Source organism: Lissotriton helveticus, chromosome 2_1 (assembly GCF_964261635.1).
Source record: "Lissotriton helveticus chromosome 2_1, aLisHel1.1, whole genome shotgun sequence".
Classification (NCBI taxonomy): domain Eukaryota; kingdom Metazoa; phylum Chordata; class Amphibia; order Caudata; family Salamandridae; genus Lissotriton; species Lissotriton helveticus.
In genome coordinates, this window is record NC_136059.1 from 1,030,008,481 (window position 1) to 1,030,027,390 (window position 18,910).

General features: G+C 43.4%; 1 protein-coding gene across 1 annotated transcript in view; it reads left to right on the plus strand.

Moving 5' to 3' along the window:
- The window catches only part of SLC28A3 (solute carrier family 28 member 3), a 304,012-nt gene that overhangs the window by 255,304 nt on the left and 29,798 nt on the right, over positions 1–18,910 (plus strand). Inside the window, exons 12-14 of the mRNA XM_078677411.1 lie at positions 3,043–3,173; positions 4,657–4,825; positions 14,949–15,146. Coding sequence (XP_078533537.1) covers positions 3,043–3,173; positions 4,657–4,825; positions 14,949–15,146 — 498 coding nt within the window. The remainder of the gene's footprint in view (positions 1–3,042; positions 3,174–4,656; positions 4,826–14,948; positions 15,147–18,910) is intronic.

Consider the following 18,910-nt stretch of genomic DNA (forward strand, 5'->3'; position numbering starts at 1 on the left):
GGTGTTTATTTTTTGGGAAAGAAAAGTCAGCAGGGATCAGATCTCAGAAGAAAGAGAAATAGAATGCGCAGAGAGAGATGGTTTATAATGATGCAACGTCATCGGGATGAGGTTGAGGAATCTGTTAATAAGGTATGCATCCAAGTAATTAATCTTAGAGAAGGGAGGTTGGTGTTCAGCTGAGCCCTATCTGGAAGTCTGATGTGGAGGATGGGTTAGATAGTGAGCAGATAGAAAAGAGGCAGAGAGAAGGATGGGGCAAGAAAACTGAAGAAGTTGCCACCTCTGTATTTGTATCAAGAAGACCAAAATTAGTGAGAGCGCAGTAAGAGGTGAGTTTCCCCTGGGAAGACTGGAGAGAGAGGAAGGGAGGTGGCTGCATTTCAGTTGGAGGAATTAGAGTGGGCAAGGGTCATATGAAATGGTGTGTACAAGATGCACATTGTGTATGTTGATAGAAGGAGTAAGGAGAGTGATGGTTGACAAACCCGTTGGATCATCTATCTATATTAAGGGTTCTGTGTAGAAAGTAAAACAAGTGGTCTTTGTGAGTAAAAAGTAGATCTGGTTTGAGAGACTCTTTCTGACCACAGTGATACTGATCAACAATCGGGGTATGTGGGAATTCCCGTTAAATCTTTTGTTTGAAGTTCATAGTATTTTACGATAGACGTGAAAGGCAGGCAGTGTTAAAGGAAAATATCCCAGTTTAGAGAGAGAAGAATTCTCAGAAGGCCATGATTAGATTAGATTAGATTAGATTTAGATTTATAGAGCGCATGGCTGCCCTGGAGCGTCCCAGCGCTGAAATTGACCTGAACATAGTGAACTAAAAAGGGACGGAATTAGGAAGTAGTAGGGAAGAGAAAGGTTTTGAGTGCTTTTCTGAATTTAAGGTGAACGGGTTCCATCCGGAGGTCTCTAGGAAGGGCGTTCCATTTGTTTGATGCATTCAGCGAGAACCGGCGGCCTCCCGTACGTGCCTTCCTCACTCTTGGGATGATGGCCAAATTTTCCCTATCTGAGCGGAGGGCCCTGGCCGACTTGTAGGGGCGAATCAGTCCTCTCAAGGCCGGGGGGCCTTTGCCCTGCAGAGTTTTGTGGGCGATGCAGAGTGACTTAAAAGTGATCCGCTCTTGGATAGGGAGCCAGTGAAGGGCTTTTAACAGTGGTTTGGCTGATGCCCGTCTCGGTGCCCCCATAAGCAACCTGGCTGCTGCATTCTGGGCTCGCTGGAGAGTATTAATAGTGGCCCGGGGAGCAGCGAGGAAGAGGGCATTGCCATAATCCAGTTTAGACAGAATCAAGCCCTGGATTAGCAGCTTTCTGGATTGAAAAGGAAGGAGGGGGAGAACCTTCCGGGCTGCTCGTAACAGACCGAAGCAGCCTCCTGCAACCTTCTGCGCATGGGTCTTGAAGGTTAGTTGGGGTTCGAACCAGATCCCCAAGCTCTTAATTTGCTCCTTGGGGGGAGGAAGGTCGCCCATACAGGGAGGCCACAGCTCAGGGGGCAGGGAGGTGAGTTGATTGCCTAAGAACATGATCTCTGTCTTAGTTCCATTCAATTTGAGTTTTGAGCTAGACATCCAGGAAGAAATGGCTGTGAGGCACTCCGGGAGGTCGGCCGGGCGGCCCCCTTGTTGTGACAGCGAGACGACGAGCTGAGTGTCGTCAGCATAGCTGATGGATTTAATCCCAAATGGGGCTACTACCTTCTCTAACGGGGCCATGTAGACATTAAACAGTGTGGGGCTGAGGGAGGAGCCCTGCGGCACCCCACACTGGAGGGGGGTGGAATTGGACATGGACCCATTTTCCCAAATCCTGAAGGATCGCTCTTCCAGGAAGGACTGCAGCCATCTAAGGGCTGATCCTGTAATGCCCAGCATGGACAGGCGATGGGCCAGAACTGCATGATCTACGGTATCGAATGCAGCGCTTAGATCCAGGAGGATCAGGGCAACCGATCCCCCTGAATCCAAGATGCATCTTACCTCTTCAGTCACCGCCAAGAGGGCGGTGTCTGTGCCCTGACCAGGGCGAAAGCCCGTTTGGGAGTCACTTAGGAGATGGTTAGACTCCAGGAACTCTGAGATCTGCCTATTCACCACTTTTTCGGCCACTTTGCTCAATCCAGGTAAAAGAGAGATTGGGCGGAAGTTGGCCAGATCGGAGGTGTCTAGTCCCGGTTTCTTAAGGAGCGTTTTGACTCTGGCCTGCTTCCAATTTGGGGGCACTATGCCCGTAGATAGTGACATATTAAGTAGCTCGGTGGCTGCAGGGGCGATGGTATTCATGATTTGTTTTAGGATGTGCATCGGGATTGGGTCAGAGGGAGAGCCACTTTTTATGTATGATGAGGCTATCAAGATGGAAAAGAGGCTCGGTTAGGGAATTCTGACAAATTTGCAGCCTGAGGCTAAAAGGACAAATACAAGGTGCAGAAGGTAGCTAGTCTAATGAGACTGCTAATCAAGGTCGGTAATGGGGCCATTCCAGTGAATGTGAGCCCTGTACTGACATCCATGTTCCCTGTTGAGTTGCGCCTTGAGCTCCAAGGCATAGGATCACAATCTGTGGGAATCCCTTTGTTGTCTGAACTATCCAATGCTAAAACCCATTTGCTCTGTAGACTTGGATAATCAACTTTCTGTCGATCAACTGTTACACTCTTTGGGAAGCTGCTGGGCCCTTGCAAAAGTTTAGAAAATGTTGATTAAAGAGCAAATAATATACCTATAAACATAGTACAAATTGTCCCAATAGCTCTGGGAATGAAGGGACTATATTTATGGTGAAAGTACACATTGTCCACAAGCGTAATGCAGTCACCCACAGAAAGGATCGCAAATGACTGAAGTGGACTGATACATTGCCCAATGATATATGATGTGGAGGGTGGAAGCAAAATATGAAAGACAGTGCATTATGTATACTTTTTAAAAATTGTCAGGTGAGGCAGTTAAGGCCAGACCTAACAAAGGTTTAAACTGTTCTTTTTGCAAAGTACAGAGATCAACTAACCGCTTTCTGGAATTCCAGGTTTCCTCTTCTCATTTACTGTCTGCATCAGTGATGTCTGCGCCAGCAGCATTAGCTGTCGCTAAACTCTTCTGGCCTGAAACCCAAGTAACCAAAGTAACTCTGCACTCTGGCATGAAACTGGAAAAAGGGTAAGTAGACAATAAAAACACTCTTAAGACATTATGATTGCTTCTCTGCCTTCTTCACTGTTAAAGCAGAAACAATTTGATGTACTATCGTGGCTTTGTTTGATTGGCCACTTGCAGTGACATCACAGCAGCTAATGGCCGCGAGCTTTACTAGGACATGGAGCCTAAGTAATACCAGAAAGACATCTGCAAGGCAGGGGAGCAAAGCGTCTCAGGTGGTGATTTCAGCAGAAATCTGCCCAGTTTTACAATTGGCATTTAATTGGCGACTGGGAAACTTATTCAACAGCCATTTGTGCAATTTCCTTTCAGAGTTGTTGCTTGTCTAGCGGTATTTTGGAAAACATATGTAAAGTTTGCTTATGTTCAGGATCCCCAACAATGATCTTGCTGGCAAAACCACATATGAGTATTTGGTAGCCAGTGGCCTGCAATGTGTGACTTCAAACACTCATTACGTCATAGCCAAGGGCCTTATCTTCAGAAGGATGGCAATACATAATGCTCAGTAAAGCAGTGTGACATAATTTTCTCCATGAATGTAATTTTCACTATAGGGGTCTCCGCCTGAGAAAAATACAAAAATGGAGGACAGTTGCACTTAATGGGTGAAATTATGCTACCACTGCTTTTTGAAGGAGTGTACATAATCGGTTCTTGCTTGAGTTAAGCTGAAACTGCCCTTCACAACCTGGCTGACCTCAAGGCTCTTTCTTCATACATTGACCATATCGGAGAGAGGAGCCTTTCTTCTAGGATGTTCCCTTTACCTTACATTGTAGCATTATATGTAAACTAATGATGAACAGTTACCCCATAACACCCAAGGGAGGGTTTGCATTTACATTTAAGACTTTCTGTAAACACAGCAACAACAGGTAACTTTATTAATTGTGTGGAGCGTTTTGTGGCTGCAGCAGGAACTCAAAATTATCATTATCTGACCTATTTGGATGTTATATTTTTATAAGATTAATTTTTTGCATAGTTTTCTGTGTAATGCATACTTTTAACTAAAATAAAGTGTAATACATTATATGTGATGCTACTGAAACAAATTAAGGTAGGTCTGATTTTGCTCGAATTAGACTTAGACCCACTCCCAGCTTTACAACCGGATATTGTTTGCTTTATACTCCTGTTTTTCAGTGAAGTATTGGAGATAACTGTCTGCAAAGTAACCTCAGCAGTAACTTTTAGATTAGCTTTAATTAAGTATCTAATACTTTCTAATTCTCTTAATGTTTACCTAATTGTCATATTTGCTTACTGTGGGCAAAAGCTAACATTTTGGGTTGCTTGGTGAACATGCCTGTAACTGGCAAATTAAAAATGTATCATAATATTATTTTTTACTGTTAATAAACACTCCCATAATTCACCCTATGATGTAACTATGCAGAACTTGTCAGTAAAAAACAAAATGGCTGCCTAGGCGAGTGTTGCTTGCTCAATGTCATTGTGATTTATTTTATTCACTAAGAGATGCAAGAAACCTGTTGGAAGCAGCCAGTCTCGGGGCTTCTGCTTCCATCCCACTGGTGGCAAACATAGCAGTGAATCTCATGGCCTTCCTCTCCCTGCTGGCCTTCTTCAATGCGGTCCTGGCCTGGTTGGGGAACATGTTTGACTATCCACAACTGAGTTTTGAGGCGAGTAATCATATTTTTTCAAGAACTGATTTTATGTGGATAATATGGGGGTTTCTGTGGGGCTTGGATGCTAAATTAAGATTGTTTATTCCAATGTTGGAGGGATGATCAATGGAGCTGCTGGGTTAAGATATCCCATAAAAGTGGGTCTTGGCACAATGCCAGCATTTCTAGCTGGCAAAACTAAATTGAATGAAGTTGATTGATAAAGAAGTTGCACGTATCTGAATGTGTAGGAATTCTCCTATGTCCTATTGATGGAGGAAAGTTAAAACTACATGCCAACTTGCAAGACTCCCTCAGATACACATACATGCGAATTTCCACTAAGTATGTATAGTAACATTCTTTTCTGGAATAGGTTTTTTTGGGTACTACTGCTATGTATGGGGGCCATCTGCATTGTGGAGAACTTCATGTGTAGGATAGGTGCACCCCTCTCCATCGAGTCCAATACTTCGCCTAACAACTATCATGTAAACTTAGCCATGAAGACAAACAAGGTGAGGATCACATTGCTGGCCACTATAGCACCAATTTAAAAATCGTATTGTAAGTAACAGGTTACCGAACAATTAAGACAATGACATAAAATTATATTAATAAAATTAATTAATAATTATAAGTCAAATAAAAATTAGGGGACTTTGGAGAGTTTCTCCCACAGATATATTGTTTGCATATTTTATGTCTACGTTAAATCAAAATAATTTAATAATAACTAAAGTAGTGCTATAAATTATTTAAATACTAGGGTTCACTTAAAAATGAAAATACATATATATTAATTAAATATATTTAAAGATCAAAGTTAGTTTATTACATTAAATTCATTATATATTAGATTTGCTAAGGTAAATTACATTAATTAATAATGAATTACACATGTTTAAAAGTTATAGTTTAGGTAATAAAATAAATAATAAAATTAATCAAAATACCTAAAGGTTAAATTAATAGCAGGTATTTAAATGCTAATATTTGGCATAATAAATGATAAGCATGTACATTTCCTCAGTACAATGAAGAACAAATTAATGATAGAAAGATAAAAAGTTGAAGAAGATGTAGGATAGATGTAGTGGGTCCAGCAGTTGGCAAAATAAATTAGAAACTTCCCTTGAGTTTTTCAGTTCTCTCTCCACTCAAAAGCGTTTGGGAGAACTGTTTCATATAAACGTTATACCATTGTGTATCAGTTATTGATTTTTCACAGTATCCCTTCCTGCTCAAAAACATTTCTCTTTGTAACGCAGACACCCTTGCACAGTGGTGCAAGGGGGCCTGCGTTGGCACTAGGCTGTCTCAAGTATGCCAGCGCTATGCGAGAGCAGAAGTGTGCCATATCTTAGTAAGATGGCGCCTTCCTGCTCCCTCCCTTCCACGCAATTCAGCACAGCCAGTTGCCTTGCTACACTGGGTTGCTTGAAAAGGTTAGTAAATTTGGCCTCTAATTGCACGAGTGGTCAACTGGTCCATGGACAACTAGCCAAAGCACAGAAAAAAGACATCAAGTTTCCACCTCCTATAGCCACTAGTCTAAGAAGAATAATCTACACAGCAAGAACAAGAAAAAGCCACTGAATCCTCTAGTCACCTCAACAAACATTTATTTAGCATCCTAATTAATGCTCCAGGCTTAAGAAAGAATGAGATATACATACATGACCTACTTAATGATTCCAGCCTAGATCTGTTCTTTATAGGAGATGAAACTACAGCAATTCTGTATGAAGTCATAACAAACGTAAACCTAAAACACTCTACAGAAACAGACCAAATAGGTGTGATAAATGAATAGCTGTAGTCTACAAAATCTCTCTAGCAGCTACCATGATTAACCCCTTGGCTGCGGGGTGTTTTCCTCCTCCTGTGCGGGGGGAGGGGGCCGCACGCGGCGCCGCTGTGCTGTTGACGAGCTCGGCTCGTCATGAGGCACAGCGGAGCTGCCCTCGTGACAAACTGAGCACATCACAACCACAGCAGTTTTGGAACGTTCAGCACAGCGGGGAAATTATCCCCGCGTGCGAACGTTCCAACGGCTGTGAGGAGTTCAGCTCGTCATGAGGGCAACTCAACCGTCCCTCATGACGAGCTGAGCTCATCAAGAGCACACAAGGGGTTAAAGATCATCACCACCAGAGTGTGATTATTTACGTATTCGCTGTTCACAACCTTAGTCCGTCAGCACTTCGTTCCTTTTAATCTACCGATCACCTCCGCGCAATACCTCATTTGTGGATGTCCTTGTGCTACTAAACCTGTTTCAAATACACAATTTGTGGTCCTATTAAGTGTATGCAATCAAAACTCAACAACTTGTTTGATAAACCGCACCTCCACCAACTGGCTGATCTACTTAATAACTTTGAGGTGCTCAATTACCACCAGTTCGTGACCGGGAATATGATACTAGCCATGCCCTTGCTGTCATATACACATCAGAGGATTTTCTTTTAGTCAAAGAAACACAGCCAATCATGTGGAGTGACCACCATATCATTTACTTCTATTCAAAACTTAATGACATCTCCTTTAACAGACCATGGAAGACTTTACATATCAATAAGTCCAGAAGGAATTCCTGGCAATGGAACACGTTAACCCGTTAATATCTATGAACCAATTCCATCACGGATGCCTTCAACAAAGTGGCTTCTCTTAAATCTTCTTTACAGAACCAACCATGGCAAAAGGTGAATTGGCTCAACATGAATAGAAATCTACAGTAAAGGAAAATCTTAATTCTAGACCACATGAGCCTAAAGATGAAAACATGATACTAAGACAATGCAAAAACTACAATTCTTCTGTAAAAAAAGAAATCTAGAAAATGCACTACTCCTAGTGCTTTTCTGATGACACCAACTTGAATGAAGAACTATTCAAAGTCATCGGTAAACTAGCCCGCACCTCAGATTATACCAATTACTCTCAAAAAGTGTGAGATTCTCTTGCACATCACCTTACTAAAAAACCAAGGCTCTTCCGAACTATGACAGCCAGCAACCAGATCACTATTTCAACAACGCTGAATCGTGATTCTTCATAACCTACATGCAAAACTATGATTTCATAGTCTTCTATCTGTAATAGATACAATTGAACTAATAACAGCAAACAGCATCTATGGATCGCCTTCTGACCTTTGTCTCCTACATATATTCAAGAACATTCTCAAATCTACCCTGCATCCACAACGGCCAGAGCAAAATTATCAAATATTATCATCTGAAGAATTCACCAGCAAATTTAAAAACATGTTACGTCAAAAAAAGTCTGAAAAGCAAAGTCTAGCCCACAAGGACCCAACATATTATAGATCTGTTTGAAGTGTGGTTTCTTGCATGCTGTAAAAAGGAGCATTCATCCAGATTTCAGATTTCCTAGAGAAAAACAACCTCCTTTCTGAGCAACAAACAGTTTTCCGTCCTGGTAGAGATGCTGACTCACCATTAGTTGCAATTTCAGATGACATCAAGAATACAAAAGAACATAGTCCTCTTACCGGCCTCGGTGCAACTTTTGATGTTGAGGGCTAACACTACCTACTTAAAGGACCAAAGGATACAGGAATACAGAGCACAGCCTTAAAATTGAATCAGTACTCTCTCTCACAGACACAGCACAAATAGTATCTACCTCCATACCAGCAGCACCATACGTTCAAAGGGTAGGTGTTCCTCAATGCTCAACAACTCACCTTTTTTCTTTAATGTATAATTTGGCTTACTTGAGCTTATAAACGCCTTCAATCTCGCCTGATACAACACCCATGACACCAAAATTATCCTTAAACGTATAAGACCATCAGACCATGAGAGATTGGTACTTACCAAATACTTATAAACAGTCAACAAATGGATGCTAAAATCATCTGAACCTAAAGCCCTCCAAACTGGGATCTTAACCTGTGAAACATGGAAAACATATGATTCAACTACATTCTGGCGTAAGGAGATTGGATCTACTCCTACCACATCAACAGAAGTAAAGAACCTGGGGGGATCATGGACTCCAAATTCACACTCAAAATACAGGACAACAATGTGATGAAAAGGGTCTTCAGCATCAAGAGAACATTACCACTGACTTTTCCATTACGCAGGCAACCCCCATAGGATCCAAGCCTCAGGAACCCAAGTGATGTCAAGTCTAGGCTGTGGCAAAGAAGCTACATCTGGCTTACAAATCCTTAATCAACAAACTTTAACAAATCTATAATGCTGCTACCAGACAGGTTATACCCCTGAACAGACGTGACCATATCACCCCTGTCTTAAAAGCCCTACACTAGATAACCATTGCAAAAAATATCCTTTAACCCTCTCCATGCGTCGGACTGCCCCCGGCCGTCCGACATCATGGCGGGCGTGTGCGTCGGACAGCCGGGGGCGTTCAAGAGGTTAAAACACTTGCCACTGCCCACTGGGAAGTCCACAAGACTGGACCAATTTTTCTCTAATCCAAATTGCAACTCTGCAACAAAAGCAGAAACCTTATATCAAGATTGGCACTGCTAATAATAATTCATCCTTACAGCAGAAACAGCATAGGTGGAAGATACGTCTCAGTACAACATTACAAACTACAGAATATCCTTCCCAAGAAAATAAACATGATCAGCAACCATTTAAAATTCAGGTTAAAAATAAAAAAACGCCTTTCCCAAAAACATGGCCCAACCTCTGAAGACTACCCGTGATTTCCCTATCCAATGGATGAGCATGTTACAAGATCATTTTCTACAAGTCTCTAGTGGATTAATCCCACAGCACAGCTCTCTGTTCTACAAGTCTCTGGTGGATTAATCAGGTACAATCAACAATTCAACCTCTATATAACAACGAATGCAGTAGGCAGAGGTCCACATGCATTCTCCGCATTCTTGAGAGAATCAGGAGAATGCAGGTGAGATGGAGGACTGCTACACATCTTGGGTATCTGGAGAACTAGATGAGGCAAAAGGACTCCAAGCATGCAAGAAATTTCCATTGGTGACGTCAGAGCGGTGCAAAATAACTTCTGTTGTTCACTGCTGTGGCAGATACCCAGTAATTGACAAGATTTCGAATCTGTCTGTTTATGCTAATGGCTGTCATTGAGAGCATACAGAAAAAGCATCCATGGAGAATACTGCAAGTAAAAAGCAAAATATATCAGTTTACCAGGCGCTCACAAGTGCCTTCACCCCATCTTCATGCTCTGTAGTAATAAATAGAGAAGGACATTTCTTTCCCTTCACTTTTCATAGACTATCCAATATTCTACTTCTTAATTTCAATCTTTGGCTAAACCCAAGGTCTACATAGGTATAGCCATAAATAGAATTGACAACACAGCAAAGCATTATGTTCATCTGAACGAAAGTAAATGAATGATTTCTGTCTTAGTGTTCTGTGGTAATGGAGGCATTTACAATACATTCTCTACTCTACATTTGCTTCTGTAAATACCTACACGCAATAACGAACTGACTATAAATGTATCAGTTTTAAATACTTCAAATGATCAAAGTTTACAGTTAATGTGTCGAACAGTATGCCCATCTAGCCAGTGTTTTGGAACCTGCCATAGACCCTTAGAAAAATTCATATTATCATGTTATGTAAAGAGACAGTGTATGTTACTAGCACAGTTTCTTCACCCATGGTACTTACTTTTTACAAATGAGCTGTTTCTAATTCAGGACGCTTTTATTAACTAGGGTTGGCCAGAAAGTTCCATACGGCCTACAGAATTGCTGGCATTTTGCCCACTCCACGTTACTCTTTAACACAGAGTTGTGGCCAAATCCCACCAATCGGCTAGTGGTAGAATGTTTCTCCAGCGAGACTTCAGAATATTTGAGCTGGTGAGTGCGAGCAAGATTTGGCATCTCCTAGCGCGATTTTCTAACTCGAGGGGTCGCTGGTGTTCACGAGCAGTCAGAGGGCTGCAATTCGAGTAATAATAATAATAATAATAATAATAATTCTTTCTTTATTTGGAAGCAAATGCAACCATAAAAGATACAATCATACATTAAAGATAAAGGAAAGAGAAAAAAATATATACCATAATTTAAGATAATAAATAGGAATATTGCACAACCTGTATTAAGAAGGGAAGAGTAAAACAACAAAAAACTCACCAATTCATAAACAGTACATACTATAGATATAAAAAGTACAACATAGACAGACAGAGCACAATTCAATTGGGCCTCAGAAAGTTTGTCACTGATCATAAGGTAAAAGCATTTGGCATCAGCTGTAAATACAAAAGTGCCACTCTGGCATGCCTGAACTTTAAACTCTTTAAAAGGGGACAGAGGAATTGTCTTCTTGGCAAAGAAAAGAATTTGCACAATAATACAAAATGTAACGTGTCCTGTGGCGATCTAGAATCGCAGGCACAGGGTCCTCTTTGGTTTTGTGGGAGAAAACCTGCAGGAGATGCTAAAAGTAAATGGAGATAATTAAATCTAAAACGAGTGATTAAAAATCTATCATGAGCACTAGTAAGGCAGAAAAGGTAATGTTCCATTCCCAGAACTCTAACATAGCATAAACCCTCACTGAGGATTTTCTTAGCTCAATATTTTCACGATGAGCAGAAGACTGTTTACGGTATAAGTCTTTTATAATGTTACCATCCCTGGGACTTACAGTATCATGCGCAAGAAAAACATCTGGCCTCCCTAGAGCCTGAAAAGACTTCTTTACATAATGTAGCCAGGGGATTTTATTTCTGTGCTCCTGAGAAAGGCAGTCTGATAGAATCAGATGATTTAAGTCCTTGTTTTCACTTGTCCATATCTTTATCCAGCACAATAAGGGATTAATTGCCACCTGATCCACTCCTAACTCTTTGTGCACTAACCAAGCTGGCATGCTTTGGGGAACACGCATGATCCAACGCAAAAACTTGTTTTCATCCACATGAAGCCTGTGTGTAGAAACGTACCCCCATATTTCTCTGCCATATAATTCCTTTGAGATACCTATGGACCGGTACAATTTTAAAATGACCATGGGCGCTCATGATTCCAATCTGCTAGCAAAACTGGTAATAGCGCCCATAGATTTATTCAAATCACCCAGCTTGCCCTCTAGGAGCGTGCTCCACTGTAGTTGGTCATCGAATAACACTCCTAGGTAGGGGAAAACCGGGACCTTTGCTAGGGTATGCAGGCCAGCTTTAAATATTTTCAACCAAAGATCCGGGGGACCCCCAATTAGTACATATGACTTTGTAAAATTAACTAACTAGTCCAGCCTATCCATAAAAGCAACAAACCCATCTACTAAATCCTGCAAGCACTAAGCCATATGGGCGATAAGCACCGCATCGTCGGCATTCCTTCTTGCACATAAACAATCGTTCCCTGCAATGCAGGTACCCTTGCATTAATGTGCAAGGGTGGCTGGATTGGCACAAGAGAGCTAATTTGTGTGCCAGCGCTAGGGAAAACACAGGGTGCACCATATTGTTGTAAATACAGCACAAATTTGGCGCAGCTCCGAGCTCCAGCATTTATTTGTACATATGTGTGGTGCTAGTCGGCCTTTAGAGTGCAGCAGTGCAGGAGATGACAGCAGCAGCAGCAGACCACCTTTAATAACTACGGACCTTTGTTGCTTTCTCCCTCTTGTTCAACGCAGTGAAGCAACAATGGTTTCGGTGTTAGACTAAAAAATAATAAATCATCCCCTAATTGTAAAAAAGAGTACCTAATTTTGAAATGTTCATGCCAGAGCAAAATACCCTGGGGCTTAATTATGAGCCCCTGCGTGACGTTTGCGACGCCTTTGTGACGTAGTGGCAGCGTAAAATTTGCGCCATGTTTCGCCCCATTTACAAAGGGACGCATCTAGGCAGATGCATCACTTTGTAAAGCCCTGCGCCACATTATACCTGCCTCAGGTATAATGTATTTACAACAAGGGGTGGTGAGGGACAGAGTCTCTGAATTAAGCAGAATACTCTCACCCAGTCAAGAGATCAGGGCTAGATCCAACACCGTGTTTTAGCTCATTGCACCATCCCAGTTTCAGAACCTGGCTGTATGCAAATTAGTCTGTCCCTGGCCCAGTGCATCATGGGAACAGGGCAGACCAGACTACAAAAGCCAATTCTTACACTGGGAAGGAAACAAGCTTCCGGGGACCGGTTTCTGGCATTACAGCCGTCTTCGGCCTGGCTTGCTTGAATCCTGATGGTGCAATGAGCAAGGGACTCTTGTCTGAGTATACCCTTCCACGCTTAGGGTGGACAAAAATATTTACAACAAGGGGTGGTGAGGGACAGAGTCTCTGAATTAAGCAGAATACTCTCACCCAGTCAAGAGATCAGGGCTAGATCCAACACCGTGTTTTAGCTCATTGCACCATCCCAGTTTCAGAACCTGGCTGTATGCAAATTAGTCTGTCCCTGGCCCAGTGCATCATGGGAACAGGGCAGACCAGACTACAAAAGCCAATTCTTACACTGGGAAGGAAACAAGCTTCCGGGGACCGGTTTCTGGCATTACAGCCGTCTTCGGCCCGGCTTGCTTGAATCCTGATGGTGCAATGAGCAAGGGACTCATGTCTGAGTATACCCTTCCACGCTTAGAGTATACCCCCCCCCTCCCGAGACCCATGGGGTGTGAATCTTGTGCATTACAAACAGTACAGGGACCTCAAATTGAAGGTTTCCCATCACTTTTGTTTGGTTTTTGCACTTTATTTTACACACTTGTATTTAACTTTCACGTCCTCTGGTAAGGGTGGGCCTTAGCGCGCCCATACTGCCAAGGTACACCACCTGACGGTCCTGATGAAAGCCCAGTAAATGACACATAGACGGGCAGAAACATGTTGACCCCACTTTAAGTGGAAACAACCGAGTCATTAACTGGGAAGTTTCCCACACATATTTTACTTATGTCAAACTTACCATTGAATAATTATTTTTCCGTATGGTACAGTTTCTGACATTTTCAATTCACATTTCTTTTTGACACTTTTGCCACAAAGAACCTGCTCCGCAGTAATCTGGCGTTGTAGCCAACCAGGGAGGCATTTGGCTTCTCCTGGTGGGCCCGATGATGAAGCACGTCACCACCCAGGGTGGTGAGTGAGGGCTTCCTAAAAAAAAAAACGCTGATTTCCACTGTGACTTCTTCAGGGAGAATTCTTCTCTGTGTCTAGTGCTTACACACTTCTCTCACGACACTCTTTTGTTGTTTTACAAGATTTAACAGGGGGACCAAGAGTGTCCTTTTCCCTCTTTCTCAATTTGTTATTACGCATCCATCATGTCTTAAGGAGGGGGCAGTGAAAATTGACATATCGCTGTTTTCACGCAGCGATGCAACCGTTTTCATAAATAAGGCCCCCTATACTTTCTAGACTTCGAAACTGCTTGGGATGGTGACAAAAAGCATACGTAATCTGTGGTAGTGAACACACATAATTAGCTTTTATAAAATACCACAGAGAGCCGCTGACCTTATTTTATTGTACGTAGCATTCTCTCTTTATTCAAAGATGTATTATTTTGAGCTAAATACTGGGGTTTGGTCGATTTTGCAGTTCATTTTTTTCTAGATCCAACTTCCACTGTGGAAACGCTGGAGCATAAGCGTAACACAGGCACCTACAGCCCTGCAGCGCAGGAGCCCTCATCCTTTAGGGGGCTCCCAATTCAATCTAAACCCACTGAGAATCTGAGAGACGGATATGGGAGTTTCAGCGGCCCTCACCACAGTCTGCAGGGGAACCCCATCATTTTGCTCTATGCCACTGACGCCTGGAAGGCCTGTTTGTCACTTGGTGCAAACAGAGATTTGTCTTTTCAATATTATTATAATAATTAATCTTTTTCTTTTCAAGGAATCATAAATCAATAAAGGGCTTTCATTTTCATAGATAGGGCCTTTCTATTATCTTAAGTAGGTATCAATTTTTTCCCACCATGAGTCTCTTTTACTGTCCATACAGAACACATATTTGTTGTTAGTGTTTCATATTCTCAAACATGAATACTTCAGTGGAAGGCATGTAAATAATGTTGTAACCTTTTTATACTTGCATTGGATCTTGTATGTTACACATCATTTTTCTAATCCAAGAATTCATTTGTTTCCATTATACAGGTCATTTGTTCATATGTCTTTATGCCATTTTCTTTTATGATGGGCGTGGACTGGGAAGACAGCTTTATTGTTGGAAAGCTGTTAGGATACAAAACATTCTTCAATGAGTTTGTCGCTTATGAAAACCTTGCAGCTTTGATCACAAACAGGAAACACCGGGGTCCAATGTACATTAATGGGATAAAACAGTACATGTCTGTAAGTAGCACATTTCTGAACATGTTATCCAATTTTTCGCTTGCTAGAATATGCATTGCATGTTTAATTGATAAATATCAAGTATTTTTGTACAAAACACATGTACGTCAAAGTCCAGTTTAATAACATACACACACACATACACATTGTTTCCTCACACATGCACAGACACACACCAGGGGCGGCTCCTCCATGAGAGTGAAGGAGCATTGCCCCGCCACGTGTATTGCCCCCAAAAGTCCCAGAGATGAAAAATACAATGGTAGTGGAGTTAATGTATTACCATTTTATTTTTCGTCCTTTCGTCCCGAAGCGAGAGTCAGGTCGGGGCAGGGTGTGCACAGTGATGGTAGCAGGGATGACGATGGGCTGCCTGGGCACTTTTAAAAGTGTGCATGTCCCTTTGACCGGGTGTCTTGCGACAGTCAGCCTGACATGCGCACTTTGAAAGCTGTAATCCAGCTGTTTTAAGACAGCTGGGTTTGAGCAAGTGCAAAGCTCCAGTGCCCTCAGGGCGGGCAAGAGAAGCCGCTCCCTCCGACCCCGGCACTGATCTCACACTGATGAGAGCAGCGCCAGGATTGGTTAAGGCAGCAAGTATGGGCCCGCGTTGGACTGCAGCAGCGGGAGTAGGACAACATACTTTGCAGGAGGAGACCAAATTTAAGGTACGTGATTTTTTCAATTTTCACCCACCAACCATTTTCCCGCCCCACCCCGCCTTATAAATAGATGCCAGCCATGATTGACTGACAGACACACACACACAAGCAAAGAGGCCTGTTTACGAGATAATTATGCAGCACGGTGCCCATCTTGCTGTGCTGAGCTGCATCATTAGGAATGTGCAGGGATGCCACATGCACCTTTATTAGTATCCTTTGGCAGACAGGTATCCTAAAGACAGAGAAGGTAAAGTGGAGAACAAGACTCAGAGGAAAAACAAGTGTTGGAGGAAAGATGGGAAGAAAGGACAAGGTCGAAATGTGATGGAGAGGATAGTGGTGAACAATTTTGTGTTAGATCGCTGGATTCCCAACAGGCATGCTTGACAAGGTCAAATTAAAAGCAGTGTGCCCCTTTGCATCTGCATCCGAGAAATTCAATTTTTTCAGTTGATAACAGGACAAAAGGGTCACAGCACAGAGCTTGAAAGTAAGAGGAATTGCGAGTAAGTATGTGACCATCTCACCACGCAGTGATAGTTTACCCTTAAATGTTGGTAAATTTGTATGCTTGTGGTTCATATGAGGGGTCATATTTGTGAGTGCTTTGTGTTCAGGGACACTAAAGTATCCAAAGAAAGGAAGGATGGAATGCTTGAATTAATCTCAGCCATTGGTAATAACTTTTGTTTGCATCTCAATTCACTGTTATTTTGCACACCATGCCACCTCAGTTTAGAACCAGCCTCATGCAAGCCATTCTTGAACCTGCCTCACTGCCCAGCTCGAACTGCCAGATCAGACCCTCTGTGAACCAAAATCCAAGCAGCATAGGACAGGTTTCACCTTTGCGAGGGCTAATCAGCCAGATATAGCTTGACACAGTGACACAGTATGCAGAGGACCCACATCTGGGCATACCCATCCCACTTAGGAGAACACCCTAAAGTATACAAAGAAAGTAATGAATGAAATGCTTGAAATAATCTCAGCCACTGGTAATCTCTTGGCGCATCCCAATGCATTGTTAATTTGCACACTAAGTCACCTCAGTTTGGACCCAGCCATATGCAAATCAGTCTTGATCCTGCTGCAATGGGAACTGTTCAGCCCCAACTTCCAGGCCAGGTCCTCCCTGAACTAAAAACACAAGGAACCTAGGACCTCAATGCCCTAGTTAGGGCTCATCAGCCAAGTATAGCTTTGTTCCAATGACAGTGTGAATGGGACCCATGTCTGGGTTTACCCATTCCATTCAGGGCGAAAAAGTGATGGATGGAATGCTTGAATTAATCTAAGTCACTGGAAATCTCTTCAGTTTGGACCCAGCCTTAAGCAAATATTTCTTGACCCTGCTCCAATAGGATCAGTCAAGCCTAAACTGCTGTTACCAGTGGCTGAGATTATTTCAAGCATTCCATCCATCATTTATTTGTTTACTTTATTGTGCTCAGAGAAGCACAAGTAGTCCTTGGAAGAGGTGTGAAGACTGCGCTTGACTTCACGTATGAGCATAGCACTTCATTTCGTCTTTCAGGACAGTGTCTCAGGATTGTACCCAGAGGTGGGCTGGAGTCAGATATTTCAAGCATATAAGGGAGATTGGTGTGAATCTTTTCCCAAACATGAGTTTACCAGAAGTTGCCCTGCAGTACTATGAGAAGTGTCTCTATAACATGTAGAATTTGGCAAAGCATCTTCAAAATCGAGCAGCGTGTAATATTGGCTACTTGGAGTCCATTTTTGAGCATGGAAGGGTTCAACATTCCATTGGCTTAACTTCACAACAGAGTTATTGCCAGGGCATTTGTCTGGAAACAAATTGTTTGAATTCTACTCAGCAAAAAGTGAGCCATTATCTGACTTCATCACTCTAGGAATGCCCACTATGGAGAAAAGTTTGTAGTGCACGGGTATGACTAATTCAGGCCCAGTGCTCGTAACAGCTATCACCTCAGGAAAGCTCGAATTTTAACACTGACTATGAGCAGTGTTGGCCAGTTGCAATGGGCCAAAAGAAGTCAAATAAACCTATTTTGTGGGGCGTGGCTTCGCCGAGGAGCGTATTGGCCACGAGTTCGAGTAGCTCCGATAGCACCTGATTCCGTTCCTAACACCCGTAACACTGATCCGACACCTGAGAGGCGGGGCGACTGTTGGATTTCACTGGGCTACTGCTGAGCCTAGAAAGGACTCTGGGGGGGCCGTGCAGATAATTTGTGGCCTCCTCCGACCCTGAAGCCGGAGGCTGCAGTGTGGTGCAGCGGGTCGTGGCGACGCGGCAGACCGGGCATGCCTGCAAAGCGAGATCATGGTTTCGGCCCACAACCTGTGCTGGAGGGATCGAAACTGGGCAGAGGCCCCGAATGCCACACAAGCACCTGACACATCGTCACATTCAGTGCCACGGAGGTGAGCCGGGACTCCCTGTTGTAATTTTGGCCGCATCGCAAGGCACGCACCTGAAGCTCCCGGCGAGCCGCTTCTGCCCTGAGTGACCGCGATCACCTGTGCACGACACAAATATCGGGAGAGATACTGTCCCTTGCCTGAGTCCTTGAGCAGATGAACAGGAAGCCCCTAGGGGGCTGTTTTCTCCTTGGTGGCCATATGAACGGACAACGAGAGCCTTAATGGCAGCCCGCAGTGATTGGCCCTGGACCTGGAGCGCAGTGGGGGAGGCTGTGAAGTAATATTTCGCCTGGCGGTGAGTGGTTGCCTCGAGATCCACCTGCCCTGAGGAGCTGCTGGTGCTACGAGGCAGAGATCCAGCCTTTGCGGAAAATAATCTCCCATCATACTGGGGGTGGGGAAGATGTACTGCCCGAGTGAGCAATAGGATAGCGTGTGTTTCTCTGGTGGAGGGCGAGTCGGTCAGTGACATAGCAGAGCGGCATGAGACTGGGCTGACCAGTGGCACGTGCCTGGCTGTCGTGCTCTGCCATGGGACGCACCACATGTGGGGCCCCCCTGCTGTGCTGCCACTTCTACCATTTGGACCTCTGTTGGCCTTGGCTCCCCCCATCCGAGTTGCCACGCCTGGGCGCATTTGCTAACAGAGCCCACAGCCTCGCTGGGGAACCGGGCGAGGCCGCTACA